The sequence below is a fragment of the Sus scrofa genome, chromosome 8 (assembly GCF_000003025.6).
Source record: "Sus scrofa isolate TJ Tabasco breed Duroc chromosome 8, Sscrofa11.1, whole genome shotgun sequence".
Lineage (NCBI taxonomy): Eukaryota > Metazoa > Chordata > Mammalia > Artiodactyla > Suidae > Sus > Sus scrofa.
In genome coordinates, this window is record NC_010450.4 from 104,510,292 (window position 1) to 104,526,576 (window position 16,285).

General features: G+C 34.2%; 1 protein-coding gene across 3 annotated transcripts in view; it reads right to left on the minus strand.

Annotated features, from left to right (window-relative positions):
- USP53 (ubiquitin specific peptidase 53) overlaps window positions 1-16,285 on the minus strand; it is a 60,508-nt gene that overhangs the window by 10,088 nt on the left and 34,135 nt on the right. For all 3 annotated transcript variants that reach the window (XM_003357043.4, XM_013989339.2, XM_013989341.2), the window contains exons 7-14: window positions 15,009-15,114; window positions 14,270-14,416; window positions 13,336-13,485; window positions 9,250-9,412; window positions 8,313-8,465; window positions 6,680-6,826; window positions 4,911-5,649; window positions 3,189-3,265 (exon numbers count right to left, since the gene is read on the minus strand). In XM_003357043.4, coding sequence (XP_003357091.1) covers window positions 3,189-3,265; window positions 4,911-5,649; window positions 6,680-6,826; window positions 8,313-8,465; window positions 9,250-9,412; window positions 13,336-13,485; window positions 14,270-14,416; window positions 15,009-15,114 — 1,682 coding nt within the window. The remainder of the gene's footprint in view (window positions 1-3,188; window positions 3,266-4,910; window positions 5,650-6,679; window positions 6,827-8,312; window positions 8,466-9,249; window positions 9,413-13,335; window positions 13,486-14,269; window positions 14,417-15,008; window positions 15,115-16,285) is intronic.

The window sequence follows — 16,285 nt, forward strand, 5'->3', positions numbered from 1 at the left end:
CGGGTTCGATCCTCATGGTGCAGTGGGTTATAAAGATCCAGTGTTCCTACAGCTGTGGCGTAGTTCACAGCTGCAGGTAGGATGTAATTCAATCCCTGGCCTGGGAAACTTCCATATGCCATAGGTGTAGCCATAAATAAATAAATAGATAGACCAAATTCAAGAAAAGCATACTGAGCCACAAAAAAATTAAATTGCACCTTATTGGAAAAAAAAAAAAAATCCATGTGGGGCAGGTCTTCAGCTTGGAAAAAAAAATCCTATACCTGGAGTTCCCACTGTAGTTCAGCAGGTTAAGAATCCAACAAGTATCCATGAGGATGCAGGTTTGATCCCTGGCCTTGCTCTGTGGATTAAGGATCTGGCATTGTCTCAAGCTGTGGTGTAAGTCTGCAGCTGCAGCTCCAATTCCAACCCTGGCCCAGGGAACTTCCATATGCCACAGGTTTGGCTGCTCAAAAAAAAAAAATCCTATCCCCACTTTAACACGTTTACAGTCCTAGACTAGGGGAGGGGAACACACATACAGATACCATAAGGCATGAACATTAACAAAGCTTCTCTAAACAAAGTCTAGCTTAAAGAACTACGGTAGGCTTTGAAGTTTACCAAATTATATATATATATATATATATATATTTTTTTTTTTTTTTTTTTTTTTTTTTTTTTTTTTTGTCTTTTAGGGCCACTTCAGTGGCATATGGAGGTTCCCAGGCTAGGGGCTGAATTGGAGCTATAGCCGCTGGCCTATGCCAGAGCCATGGCAACATGGGATCTGAGCCGCGTCTTCGAACTACACCACAGCTCACAGCAACGCCAGATCCTTAACCCACTGAGTGAGGCCAGGGATCGAACCCACGTCTCATGGATGCTAGTCGGGTTCGTTAACAAAACGGGAACTCCAAGAAATAATTTTAATGTGACGCAATATATATAGTTAAATAAAATGTGGGTTACATAAAACTTCAACAAGATACCACTTCACACCTAGTAGGATGGCAATTATCAAAAAAAGAAAAAATAATTAAGTATTGGTGAGGATGTAGAGAAACTGGAACTCTTGTGCATTGGTGGAGGTAAGGTAAAATAGTGCACCTGCTGTGGAAAACAGTACGGTGGTTCCTCGAAAAACTAAATACAGAATTGCCTTAGGATCCAGCAACTCCACTTCTGGGTATATACGCAAAAGAACTGAAAGAAGGGATTTCATATATTTGTACACTAATATTCACAGAAGCATTATATATAATAGCCAAATGGTAGAAACAACTTAAATTCTATCAACAGATGAATGGATAAACAAAATGTGTTACGTCGTATAATATTATTCTGCCTTAAAAAGGAATAAAATTCTAACACGTGCTACAACATGGATAAACTCTGAAGAGTGTGCTAAATGAAATAAACCAGTCGCAAAAAGACAAATTTTGTATGATTTTACTTAGAGCCCTAAAATAGTCAAATTCAAAAAGACAGAAATTAGAATGGGGGTTGCCAAGGGCTGAGGGGAGGAGGAAATGGGGAGTTGTTTATGGGAACAGAGTTTCAATTTGAGAAGATGAAAGAGTTATAGAGATAGGTGGTAGTGACGGTGGCCATGTGAATATACTTAATGCCACTCAACTGTAACTTAAAAATCATTATAATGACAAATTTTGTGATGTGTTTCACCAAAATAAAAAAAAAATTAAGTGGGATACACATATCCTTTCATGTTAAATGAGGAGTCCATTACAAAGCTCTTTAAGCAATGCACTCTTGACCATCAAAATCTCTACGACCTTGTGTTTTTGTTAATATCAGGAAGCAAGCATCATTTTGTAAAGAGCACTGAACTTGCAGTTATTGTTCAATTTTACCAACTTCTGCTGTTGATTCCCGGCCAGCCCTTTACTGTTTCCTGTAATACTTGGTTACCAGACTTTTATCAGATTTTTTAAACAGGCAGGACATTTTATATGGGAAAGGAAGGTTATTTCCTTAATATAAGTGTTTCCTTCTGATATTATACCATTTGATGAAAACAAAATAATTAAACATTTAACCATATTAAATGTCTACAACCTGAAAAATAATCTCCACAAAAGCCTTAAGGATGATAAAGACCAAAAACAAATTGTAAAATGTGTTCTTTTTTTTGGCTGCCCCTGCGACATGGGGAAGTTCCTAAGCCAGGGACTGAACCCACACCACACCAGCAACCCAAGCTACTACAATGACAATGCCAGATCCTTAACCTACTGAGTCACAAGGGAACTCCTTAAAGTGTGTTCTTTATGGCTATTTTTTGTATTGTGAAAATTATATCCCTTCTAATCCTCTGAATTTTAAAATTTGAAGATCATGTCTTTAATTGCAGCCTCAATAATCCCCTTACTCATCATTTTCTTTGATTCCTACTCCCCAAATCCTTCAGTTATAATCTCTCAATAATAATCTCGAGTTCTATATACATTCAAACATCTAATTTTCTTTGCTTCTGGGCTATGTTTTGCTAACAAACCACTTACAATAATGTCTACGTAATAATATCTATAATATTTATTGTTTCCAAACTGAACTTTTCCAGAAGACTGTTTATCACTTTTTCTCTCTATTCTCAACTCTGGTGGTAGACATTAGGGCTGTTCATACATACGGCAGTATACCAGTACACTGCCCTTTTCCACCCTCTTTGAAATTAGACCTGGCTGTAAGACATGCCTTGGCCAACGAGATGTGAGTGAAAATGCATGTATCACTCCTCGGTTGAAAGTTTTAAGAGCTTACACATGATTCTCCATGTTGTGTCCTCCTTCTATTCCCCTCCCCTCAATACTGCCATAAGCAGAGAAGTATCTGTGGATATGGAGTCCCATTAGCGTGAGTGATCGCTAGGAAGAAACTTCACACTGACTTCCACTGGAATGTGTGTGAGCAAGAAACAATCTAAACTTAAGAGACTGAGATTTTGAAGTTGTTAGCACCACACAACCCAGAACCTAGCCTACCCTGACTGACATACACCACTTAGTCCCTGAAGTAACTATTTCCATTCTTTAAAAAGATTTCTAGCATAAATTCTCTCAACCTCCATCCTCACTACTCATAAACTGATCAGTAACAGGACTGTCTTGGCTTTTTCACTCTTAATACCATGATTTATTCTTTACTGTTATTATTATAATATATTTAAAGAACATTTTTACCTTCCAGGTGGTTTTTACTCTGTTGGGAGGTAGAGTTCACATGCTCTATGTTTAGGTTGCCTGTCTTAATCTTGTCGCTAGAAAATAGAACAAAACATACCAAACACATATCAGGTATCATGGATTATTATTTAGTTTATCCTAAGAAAAAGAAAGGAAATAGCATTCCTTAAACAATTGTTATACACATGTGCTGTTCCAGGGGATTAATGTATATTATTAACCTGTTTCTCATAATAACACTTAAAAGTAGCTACTATCTTCATTTTACAATAGGAGATTAAGGCTGTGACAGTCAAATTAATTTGCACAATAAATAAAATCCAAGCCTATGTGTTTACATAGTCCTGTTCTTTTTTTTTTTTTTTTTTTTTTTTTGCTTTTAGGGCCCCACTGGTGGCATACAGAGGTTTCCGGGCTAGGGGTTGAATCAGATCTACAGATGCCCGCCTGCACCACAACCACAGCAACATCAGATCCGAGCCACGTCTGCAACCTACACCACAGCTCATGGCAACACCAGATCCTTAACCCACTGAGCAAGGCCAGGAATCCAACCCCACAACCTAATGGTTCCTAGTTGGATTCGTTTCGGCTGTGCCACTACAGTCCCACAAAGTCCTGATCTTTCTAGTAACTAAGGCTACCACTTTTTAAGAAGTATTATGAAATTGAAATTACCCTGGCAAATAGTTTCTCTAAGTCCTTGTTTTTGTTTTTTGTTTGTTTGTTTTTAGGGACACACCCACAGCATATGGAGGTTCCCAGGCTAGGGGTGGAATTGGAGCCACAGCCACAGCCACAGCCACACAGGATCCAAGCCGTATCTGTGACCTACACCACAGCTCATGGCAACACCGGATCCTTCACCCACTGAGCAACACCAGGGATTGAACCTGAAACCTCATGGATGCTAGCTGGATTCGTTTCCACTGCGCCACGATGGGAACTCCCTAAGACTTTGTTCCCATGATTATTTTAATAAAATGTGACTGGTTGTTTTTTTTTGTTTGTTTTCGCAAATCTGGCTTTTCAATAATGAATGTAATAAAACACAGCCTAATATCAAATTAGGTGTTTTGGATTAATTAAGAGCAGAAAATAGTGGCTAAACTGTAAGCTGTAGATATGCTTTAGACGTTACATAGGGAAGTGCAAAGAAACTACTAATAGTAATAAAATTGGTATTCAACTAATTCTTAATTCTGAAAACATTTATTACTATTAACAGTCTATTTGTACTTCTCTATGTAACCTCTAAAACATATCCACAGCTTATGTGGCTGTATTTTTTATTACTTACTAAGGGAAAAAGTATCTCTTTCATGGGACTGGGTTGTAACAGAAGAAATTTACCCCAGTTGTGAGTTAAGAGATGTTAGAGATGGTTGAAGAATTAAACAATTAGCCCAATGACTAAGATACACGAATTTAAACCTATGGTTTAAAATCTGTAGCATATATCAATAGGTTTTGGTGGCAACAACAATAATCCATTTTACTCTCTAAATTTCCTAAAAATAAACAGTTGTATTTTTGGAATCAGGAAATAACTATTAAAAATAGAAACTTGAAATATCAAATAACCTGCAATATATACCAGGTTACTCTGAGCTCAAGCTCTTTCCTTTATATTTAACTGACCCCAAGCTCTGAAAGTTACTTCAAATAATTAACAAGAGAGAATCATGGAAGAAAACATTCCTCTAATTTGTGTATTACCTGAAGGATGCGGCTTCTTTACTACCACTGATATCCGTTACTGTACCATTTCCATCAATAATAGGCGAGTCCAAATTAGCAGATCCATTACTGATATGATCACTACTTTCATATCCAGACTCGGTTCTTTGCATCTGCCAACTGTCACCATGAACTTTAGTTTCTTTGAGGCCTTTATTTTTCTCTGTTCCCTTTCCATTAAATTCAAGGGAACTCCTGCTTCCTGTTTCTTGCTTCGTTTCATCTTCATATATAGTCATTAAACATTTTTGTTTTGGATTCTCTTTTGGCCAATTATTAAAACTCTGATCTTTGCTACATTTAGATTTGTTACTAATATTTGATTTATGTCTTGGACTATGCTGCCTTCTTTCACTTTCATTAAAGATACTATCAACATTTAATGTTTCTCTCATAGGTTTCCAACCTCGGTTTCGGCTTTTACTGCTGCCATTATAGCTGCTTCCTTTATCCCGAGAATCTTGGCTACTATCTGTATCATATCCAGTACCACTGTCACTCTTAACTTTGCCAGTAACTTTCTCTCCTGAAGCAAGAATCTGGCATTTACTTGAACTTAATGTTTGTGCAGAAGCTCGACTCTGGTGGGCAACTCGGTCATGTTTATATGGTCCTTTCCCTTGACTATGATATAGATGTGAATTCCCATACTGTCTAAAGCCATTGGAGACAGGAGGTGATCCAGACTTGAAATGTGGAAGGTCTTCATCAACCAAATCTTTAAAAAATAAATGAGTAAATAAAGATACAAATGAATTACTCTTCAGAGCCACTTTTTACTCACAAGCCAAATACCCTGTTTGAGAAAAAATGTTAAATAGTAATAAGCAAACCATAATTACTTAAATCACATAGTGCTTTGAGATTGAAAAGTGCTTTTTCAGTCTGTTTATGCTTGATGAGATACATTTATAAAATAAATGGTTATATAACAATTTTTCAAACCAATCTCTAAAGTAGATCATAATAGTTAAAAGCAGTTTAAAAAAAGTTATTCTATCTCATTCATAATTAATAAAAATCATAAAAATGAAAATATTTTCCACCTCTTATCCTGGTAAAGGTTTAACAGTTTATTAAACCAACTGCTGCTGGAAAGAGACATCTAATCACTGTGGGAGTACAGACATTGTCAAAAATTTTAGAAGACAATGGTGCCAACATCTATCAGAATTGAAAATAAATATACCCTAACCCAGCAATTATTCTGAAAGAATTTTATGCTATGGTTATACATAAAAAGTACACAAAGATACCTGTGAAAGTATGTCACTACAACAAAAATCTTAAATCAAGTTTTTAAAGTCTAGCGGCATCAGTTAAATTATGGTATGTTCAAAAGAAAAGAGCATAAAACCATAAAAAGAAACACATGCCCATAATGAACTGGAATCTATTAATAGTGCAATAGACAGAAGCTCAAAGAATGCAGGGAAAAAGTTCTTTTCAATCACTTTTATAATGTTCCTCATTATCTGAATGTACCATATGGGTGAACTGAATTTATAGCTAAAAGTAAAGTTGAAACATAAAAGCAAACAAAAGTAATCCCAGCTACAAACGAATAAAAACCAGGACAAATTTTATAGATTTAATAGGTATATTAAGAAGAAATCATACTGAGATATACAATATATACATAACATATAAAGAAATTATATTAAATCGTACTAAAGTTAGAAAATTTAGTTTTCAAATAAGATTTTAGCTGCCCCTTTTCAAATGAATGCTATAAGTTCTTAACTTACCTCTTTGTCTGCCCAAATCTCTTCTTTGCCCCCTTTCCAAATCTTTCCTTTGTGAGGAAAGTAAGTTTTTCTGTTCAATGGCTTTTAGAGCACATTCTCTGGAAATATCTTTTATTTTTTCCCTTTGATCATTGTGGCTTGACTTAACTGTAAAAGAATGGTATTATTCTATTACCATTCTTGTAATAATAACATAGACCATTTTTTAAATTGCTCATAAAAGTACAAACTGAATTATATTAAAATTTTAAGATGTTATTAACAAGATTAAACCATACAAAAAACTTGCTTAACTAAAAACTCAATATGATTTATCCTTATACTGGGGACACATGTTGTCTTTTAAAACTTCGTGTATACTCTAAAGAGAATGGAAGGGAAAAAAGAGAAAGGAAAAGGGAAATAATGAAAGATAAAGGTAATGTTGGTTACTATGGGTCAGGCCCTATTCTAAGTGTCTAAACTCATTTAATTTTCTAAGGTGGGTACAATTACTGTCTCCATTTGGATCAGGAAACTGAAGCACAGAGAAGCTGAAAGCTTGACCAAGTTCATATAGCTTGTTGTCTGGGACTATGGACACAAATTGTCTGGCTTCAATGTTTATATTCTTAAAATGTAAAGTATATTCAACTTTACTTTTAGCTGTAAATTCAATTCACCCATATGGTACATTCAGATAATGAGGAACATTATAAAAGTGATTGAAAAGAACTTTTTCCCTGCATTCTTTGAGCTTCTGTCTATTGTACTATTAAGAGATTCTAGTTCATTATGGGCATGTGTTTCTTTTTATGGTTTTATGCTTAAAAGTAGGTATCTCTGAAAAAAGATAACGGCTTAATCAAAGAGTATCAATAATACATACGAGGTAGAGTATAGGAAAAGGTATAGCTCCATTAAGAACTTTTAAGAGCATTTATTACAGTTCTTTTTAATGATAATTGTTAATTTGGAGTCTTATCACCACTGACTAAATGGTTTACTTTTATGGTTAGACATCGTTTCATTAATACATTTGAAAGTTGTTTACAAAATCATCCTTAACATCCACCCAATTAGAGTTTTACATATTTATAAACCATAACTACATACCATATTGTGATCTCTTATTTTGGACCCTAGTCACAGATCTTGGTTTATGAAAATTAAAGTTACGGAATGAAATAACAAAACAGTTGAATAAAAATACGGTGAAAAATAAACTACAACCATAATAACTTCAAGCTACTGTTGCATTCATGGATACTAATTTTAATTTTGGCATATGACCCAAATTATTAACGTGTTTTTCCTCTCCAAGTTAATAATTAACTCCTTGAAGGAAAGGCCATACTATAGCTTTCTTCAGTGACGGTCCAAATTGCCTCCAGCCTGCTATATAAAAGCCTTCAGTGCATGGAGAAACACAAACTCTAGCTGGGTCAAATTGTTCAAATAAATTACAGGTCTCAGAGACTTGCTTAAGTCAAAAGACAAAATTTTGTTTCTATTTGTTACTTTCTCATCCTGGCCAAAGAAAGCTAGTTAAGGACTCTCCTTTTAGTCCTTACCAAGAATTACAGATTCAATAAGTGAAGACGAAAACTTAACTACTCAAGGACAGTATAAAAATAACAATTTAAATACATACCTGGTCCTCTACCACCACTTGTTTGTATGTGGCTCCGAGTAAACGATGAAATACTATCTACTTGAAATCTCTGATTTTCCCTCTGTTTTGTCTGATCACCAAATCCATTTTCTTTTGAATTTTCTGACTTAGAAATTGAGGAATTTTCACATCCTTAAAAAGAACAACAAAAATGTGTCATCCCCTTCCTCCTTTCCACAGGAAGAAAAGACGTTTGAATCATTTTCTCAGACATTTTTAGTAATGTTGAGAAAATTAATTAAAAACTTAGAGGACGGACCTCTTTTTTAAGGATTTCTATATGCTCTGTAATGCATCCAAAAATGACCCAGCTACTTTGGACTTTTCCAGCATTGTACTAACTCACTTTAAATCTCAATATGTACTGCTAGTAAGAGCTACCAGCCAAGTATCCCCTTCCGTGTTTGTGTGGTCACTGTAGTGGGTGGCTCCTGAAGGTGCTTCTGAGGCCACAGATGAGAAAGGTTTTTGGTTTTTTTTTAAATCTTTTCTTTTTTTAGGGCCACACCTGCAGCATGTGGAGATTCCATGGGTAGGAAGTAGAATTGGAGCTGTAGCTGCTGGTCTACACCATAGTCACAGCAACACCAGATCTAAGCCATGTCTGTGGCCTACACCACAGCTCACAGCAATGCTGGATCCCTAACCCAATGAGTGAGGCCAGGGATCAAACCTGTGCCTTCATGGATGCTAGTCAGATTCATTTCCACTGAGCCACGACAGGCAACTCCCAAGAAAGGTTTTTTTTTTAAAGACTAACTTTAAGTATTAGAATTTTCCTGAACTCCACTTTACTGAAACTCAGTTCTGAAATCATCCTCAACATTCATTTCATATTCAGTATATTATTATTCCTATTCCTACTGTGACTGTGCTAACAAAAAAATACTAAAAAAGAACTTTTAAAAAGACTTACCTATATTTTCTGCAACAGATTTATGATGTGACCAGATGATAACCTGCTTGAGCGCATCTTCAGTGGAAACCGCTGTGCCATCTGGGTTTGCGTAAAACAAAAGCAGTGGTTGGAAGTGGCATCGGATACACTTGGAGACTACATCTTTCCATCTAGTTCCAACCTTTAAAAAAATCACAATGAATAAAAACCAAACATTGCAATCTATGTCTTCAATAAATTATTCTGTATATTAAAAAATTTTAAAGACACTCAGATACTAGCAGTTCAACTGTTCATCACACTACATGATTAATTTTATTTTGTTTACTAACTAGTCTAAATAAAAATCTTTTAAACATCATCATTAAAATACTGATGAGCAATATGTGTATACTTTTTATATCAAGGTTTAGACCATCAAGTTTTTAAAAGCTTTGCACATACATGGTTAGCTGACTTTTGACGAAGACTTCAAGCAATTTAATAGAAGAGTCTGGTCAAAAAATGGTGCTGCAACAACTCAATGGTCATGTGAAAAAAAAATCAACTTTGACACCAATCCACTAAAATTACAAACATTAACTCAAAATGAGTCATGAAAAAACTATAAAGCTTACAGGAAGAACAGAGAAAATCTTAACCTTGTGGAAGGTAAAGATTCCTTAGATAGGACACAGAACAAATCACAGAAGGAAAAAAAATATAAAATGAACACCAAAATGAATTATTAACTTCTGCTCCTTGAAAGACACCATTATGAAGATTTAAAAAAAAAAAAAAAAAAAAAAAAGCCACACACATCTCACATAGGACTGGTGTGAATAAAGAATTCCTACAACTCAGGCTCTGGTTTGCCACAAGCTGAACTTAAGTTGAGATGTGGCTAGGATCTGGCATTACCGTAGCTGTGGCCAGCAGCTGCAGCTCCAATTCAACCTCTAGCTTGGGAACTGCCATATGCCTCAAGTGTGGCCTTAAAAAAAAGAAATCCTACCACTCAATAAGAAGCTAATACAACTTAAAAAATATATAACGCATTTGAACAGACAGTTCACCAAAAAGACATAAGAAAAGTCAACAGGCACATGAAAAGATACTCAAACATTATCAATCATAAGGGAAATGCAAATTAAAACCACGTGAGATAACATTATGCATTCACTAGAAGGGCTAAAGTTAAGATGACTATCAACATAAAGTTAAGATGCTGCTGAGATGTGGAGGAACTGGAACACTAGCACACTGCTGGCAGGAATGTAAATTGTACAATAACTCTGGAGATATTTTGCCAGTTCCCTGTAAAGCTTAACAGGCACTAACTATACAACCCAGAAATTCCACTTCTGGGCATTATCTAAGAGTAAAGGAAAGCAATATGTTCATACAAAGACTATTCATACCCCCACAGATGAATGGATAAATTGCTATAAAAACAGCAATGAAATGAAGCAATGACACACACAACATGAATGAAAATTAAAAGATATGCTTAGCAAAGGAAGCCAACCACAAAGGAATACATATTCTAAGAGACCATTTATATAAAACTATGGAATGAGCAAAACTCATCTATAGTAAGAAGAGTGATTTCCTGGGGCCCCAGGTGGAAGACTTACAGCAAAAATGTTTTATTGGCTTTCTTAAGTATAATAAAATAAAACCATCTAGTTATAGTGTACAAGTAAATGAGTTCTGATAAATGTACACAATAATGTAATCCTCACTCCCAAAACCTCCCTTGTACCATCTTTGCAATGCCTGGCAATCAATGGTCTATTCCCTCACTTTGTTTTTCCCTTTTCTAAAATTCTATACAAGCAGAATTATATTATTTAGTTGTTTGTGTCTTACTTCTTGCACTTAGTATGGTTTTGAAATTTTTCCACATTGTTGCACGTTATCAATTATTCATTCCTCTTTATTCCTAAGTATTATGTTCCATTGTATGGTGATACCACGACTTCTTTATCTAGTCACCTGGTGATGGACATTTGAGTTGTTTTCAATTTTGGTTACTTAGATTAAAATTACCACAACCAAGTACAAATTATGTATGGATACATGTTTTCACAGGAGTGGAAGTGCTAGGTTATATGATATAAATTTATAAGAAATTGACAAGCTTTTCTAAAGTGATGGTTCAATTTTATATTTCCATCAGCCTTCTGAGAGATCTAGCTGTTCCACATCCTTACCAAATCTTGGTATATTCAGTCTTTTTACTTTTAGGCATTCTAACAGGTTAAGTAATGGAATCTCATTGTGAAGTGAACTTGTATTTCTTTTATGCCTAATGATGTAGTGAATATTATTTCAAGGGTAATTCATAAATCTTCTTTGGTGAACTGTCCAAACTTTTGCCTACATTTAATTGTTTTGTCTTTCATTATTGCATTGTAAGGGTTCTGTATATACTCTGAATAGGGCCTTTATTAGATATATGCTTAGCAAATATTTTATCCCAGTCTATGGCTTGTCTTTTCATTCTTCTAACAATATCTTACTAAAGAGAAAAAGTTTGATCAAGTCCAGTTTATCAGTTATTTTTATAGTTCATGTTTACTATTATCTAATAAATCTTTATATAGCTAAACAGCACTTTCAGCATTCTTATCTGATATTTCTGTCATTCTTGGTCTTTTTTTCCTAAAGTAATTTAATATCAAAGCTGGCCTGGAACTTTCCTCAGGAATCACCTGGTTTTAAGTCTAAACCCTCATTTCTGAGATGATGATGATAAACTTTCTCAGAGGATAGAATGTGTGCTCCATACCCCTACCATGTTTGCTCACTCCATGTTACATGATTTGAAGAACTGGAATGGCAGAGCAGGTCTGTTATTATTTATATTCCTTCAGGGTATACATCATGTTTTCCTACTGCTTTGTGTATTTGAAATTTTTTAATTAAATGCTATTTATTTTTTATTAAAGTATAGGTGATTTACAATGTTGTACAAATTTCTGCCGTACAGCAAAGTGACCCAGTCATACATATATATATATATATATATAAATATAAATATACACACACACACATATTTCTCATATACACACACACACACATTCTCTTATATTATTTTTCATCATGGTCTATAGTCTTAACAGACACCAAATTAAAAAAGGAGGTAATGAAAATAGTGAAAAAATTAAGAACATATTATCAACAGTAATGCAGATTACTTTAGAAAGGAACTAGTAACTATATGGAGGAACCAAGAAAAACTAAAGAATTCATTTGCAGGGACAAAAGCTGAGTTAAAGGCATTGGAAAGCAGAATGAATAATGCAGAGGAACTAATAAATGACCTGGAAGATAGACTAATAGAAATCACCCAATCAGGACAATAGGCAGGAAACCAAATTTAAAAAAAAAAGTGAAAGCAACGTAAGAAATCTATGGGATAATATAACGCATGCCAGTATGTGAATAGGAATTCCAGAAGGGGAAGAAAAAGACAAGGGGAGTGAAAATATATTTGAAGAAATTATGGCTGAAAATTTTCCACATCTAAAGAAGGAAACCTATTCAGATACAGGAAGTACAAAAGACCCCAAACAGGTGGAACCCAAAGAGACTTATACCAAGACATAATAAAAATGAGAAAAGTTAAAGATAAGGAGAGGATTCTAAAGGCAGCAGGAGAAATAATAGGAGTCGATTATAAGGGAACCCATAAGGCTCTCAGCTGATTTCTCTACAGAAACACTACAAGCCAGAAGAGAGTGGCAAGAAACATTAGAAATTCTAAGAGGGGTCAATTATAAGGCTCCTCTTGTTGGTTTCTCTTCTTTCTTTTCAACTGCATGTCATCCACTGTCTAAAGTAGTTACTTCATCTACTTCATTTTCTAATTTTTAATACTGGAGGACTTTAATGATGCTATTATAATTAAGTTAAATTAACTTAATGATATGATAATGATAAAATGATATAATTATAGAAAATGATTATTATATGTAAATAAGTACTTAAATGTAATAATCTTAAATATTTACATATAATAATTTTTTAATAATTACATCATTTTTATCATTATCATATCATTTATCCCTAAGAAGTAAAAATAACATTAATTATTCCACTTAATAAAGTGCCACTTACCTCTTTCACATTTGCATCATCAAAAAATACCCATTTGGAAGTCTTGGTATGAAAAGCAAAGGCACAATAATGTCGGCTAGTGTAGCAAATCATGCCAACTAGGTGAAGTTCACTATTTCTGGCATTTTCATCTGTAACCCTGTAAAAAAGCTGTTTAAAAATAATGTATACTTAATATTGCATCTTCTTTAAAATGAGGAACAATAATTTGATGAGTCATGCATTCGATTCTCTATGAAAAATATTTCACATACTGTTCCAAACTGATCTTATATTAGTACTGTTTACATTGCACTATAAACAGAATTACTACTTTCAATTAGTCCATAAGAAACATTAAGTCCACTAAAATGTATTTACTACAGCTTAGTTCAGTAGCACAGTATCTCTAACACAGAATTGACACTTCAACTACATAAACTCAAAATTTGAGATAAACTACACATTTCCTGATAATTCATGATTGAATCACATATTTTAACATACATTAAACATATTATATGTAAGATAATTTAAAAGTTTAATTGTAATATAAACCAATTCAAAATACATGAATTAAGATGGTAATAAGCATATTAGGAGATCAGTGCTATAGATAAATTTTAAATCTCAAATTTTTCTAATATATATTTATAATCATTATCATACACAAATATGTACACATATGCATATAATATCATACCACCATCATTCACAATTAAAACAGAGATAGAACATGTGTGAGTTTAATTTGTAACTAAAAGCCATTCCTAGTCTAGGCAAGAGAGGCATTTCTGTTAGCCTAATTTGATTAACTTCATTATAGTTACATCAGAATATTATTTCCATTAGAAAGAAAATTTAGTTATGAAAAACAAAAGCACATTATAATACAAGAGGATGTTCAGAGAAATTTGAAAACAAAAAGGAAGAGAAATAAAAACAGTTGTAATACCCCAGGAAGATAAAGATGTGTTGCTAGATTCCGAACAACATCTTCGGTCAAGTCAGAATGCTCAGAATCCCAGACTAAACCAATTGTAACAATCTCTGGGCAATTCATTAAAACACGTCGAATTTTTATTTTTTGGCCACAATTACTCTACAGAAAAACACAAAACGCAACTTTTGGTATTTCTGAAACAGATATAACACAGATAATGCCTTTAAAAGTTTGTATTGTGCAATAAACACCTTAATATATATTAGACATTTTTTCATCATATTAAAATGACTTTTAACAAATTACTTGTCTTAATGATTGATTAAACATAAAGTTTAATTCAAAGTACTTTTCTTTGATAATTTTTGTATATCTGTTACAACAACAATGCAACCTAAAAAAAGCAGATATAAAACATATCCACTCATTAATAACATCACATGAGAAAAGAATATTTCACTTGTTATGCTTATTTAAAGAAAAACAAAAAAGAAACTTTCTCTTTAGTCAAAAGATAGACTTTACAACTTAAAAAATTAACATACACTTCCTTAAATCCTTCAAGAAGTTAAGAGTTTTTAAAGAAATAATTTGAGATAAACAGTTCACATGGTATAAAGTTACCTAACACTGAAAAAGTAAATTCTTAAAAATTAATTAAGATATAATTAAGGTTTGCTTGATAATTTCTAAATGTCTATTTTCAAATTTACAAAGAGAAGAACACAAATGTTCTCCAAATTATACTTACAGGACACTTCCTATAGTCATCAGTTGTATTCGCTGCTTGTAGCAATTCTGCAAACATTTCAGGCTTAAAGCGTTCATGCCTTTCTATCATTCTTTCAACTTCATTGCTATAAAAGAAAGAAGTAGTCCCAAATCTCACCTATAAACTTAACAAAGATCTAATAAATTTGCATCAAAGATACTAAGTTATCCATGTAGGTATGATCACTTTTTATGTCTTAAAACACAATTTTGTTTGAAAAATTAACCACAAAGTAAATTCACATGAAATTAAAAATCATGAAATTTGGCAGATGCATAATGAAAAAAATTAGGTAAGGAACAAGGTAAAATAACATGAAATCATTCCATTGCTTTCAACTATATGAATGAGGTAAGATGCTCTGTCTGAAGGTAGTTCTAAGTTAACTGTCTCCCTGGTCCACAAACTACAAAAGCCCAGACTTTAAATTCTAAATATAATCTCTCTTTTTTTTTTTTTTTTTCTTTTTTTCTGTCTTTTTGCTATTTCTTTGGGCCGCTTCTGCAGCATATAGAGGTTCCCAGGCTAGGGGTCGAATCGGAGCTGTAGTCGCCGGCCTACGCCGGAGCCACAGCAAAGAGGGATCCGCCCGCGTCTGCAACCTACACCACAGCTCACGGCAACACCGGATCGTTAACCCACTGAGCAAGGGCAGGGACCGAACCCGCAACCTCATGGTTCCTAGTCGGATTCGTTAACCACTGCGCCACGACGGGAACTCCTCTCTTTGTTGGTATTAAATACCAGTTGTTAAATGTTTACTATGTTCCAGGCTTTACATAAATTGTTTTTGCTTTTTTTTTCCTTTTTTAGGGCCACACCTGCAGCATATGGAGGTTCCCAGGGAAGGGGTCCAATCGGAGCTATAGCTGCTGGCCTACGCCACAGCTACAGTCACGCAGGATCCAAGCCACGTCTGCAACCTACACCATAGCTTATGGCAATGTGGGAATCCTTAACCCACTGAGCAAGGCCAGGGATTGAACCTGTGTCCTTACGGATACTATTCAGCTTCGTTAACCACTGAGCCATGAGAGCAACTCCCCATAAATTGTTGCTTTTAATCTTAACAAAAATAGCAGTTTTAATGTTCAAACAATTCTTATTATGTAAAGGCCAGGATTCATTTTTGGATCTCTAAGCTGATGTTTCATGGATAGAAAGAGAAGGAGGGCAGAGACAAGCATGGAAAATTTTTACTTCAGGTAAATGTTGAAGCCTTAAATGCAATACACCTAACAGAGGATTATCTTCAC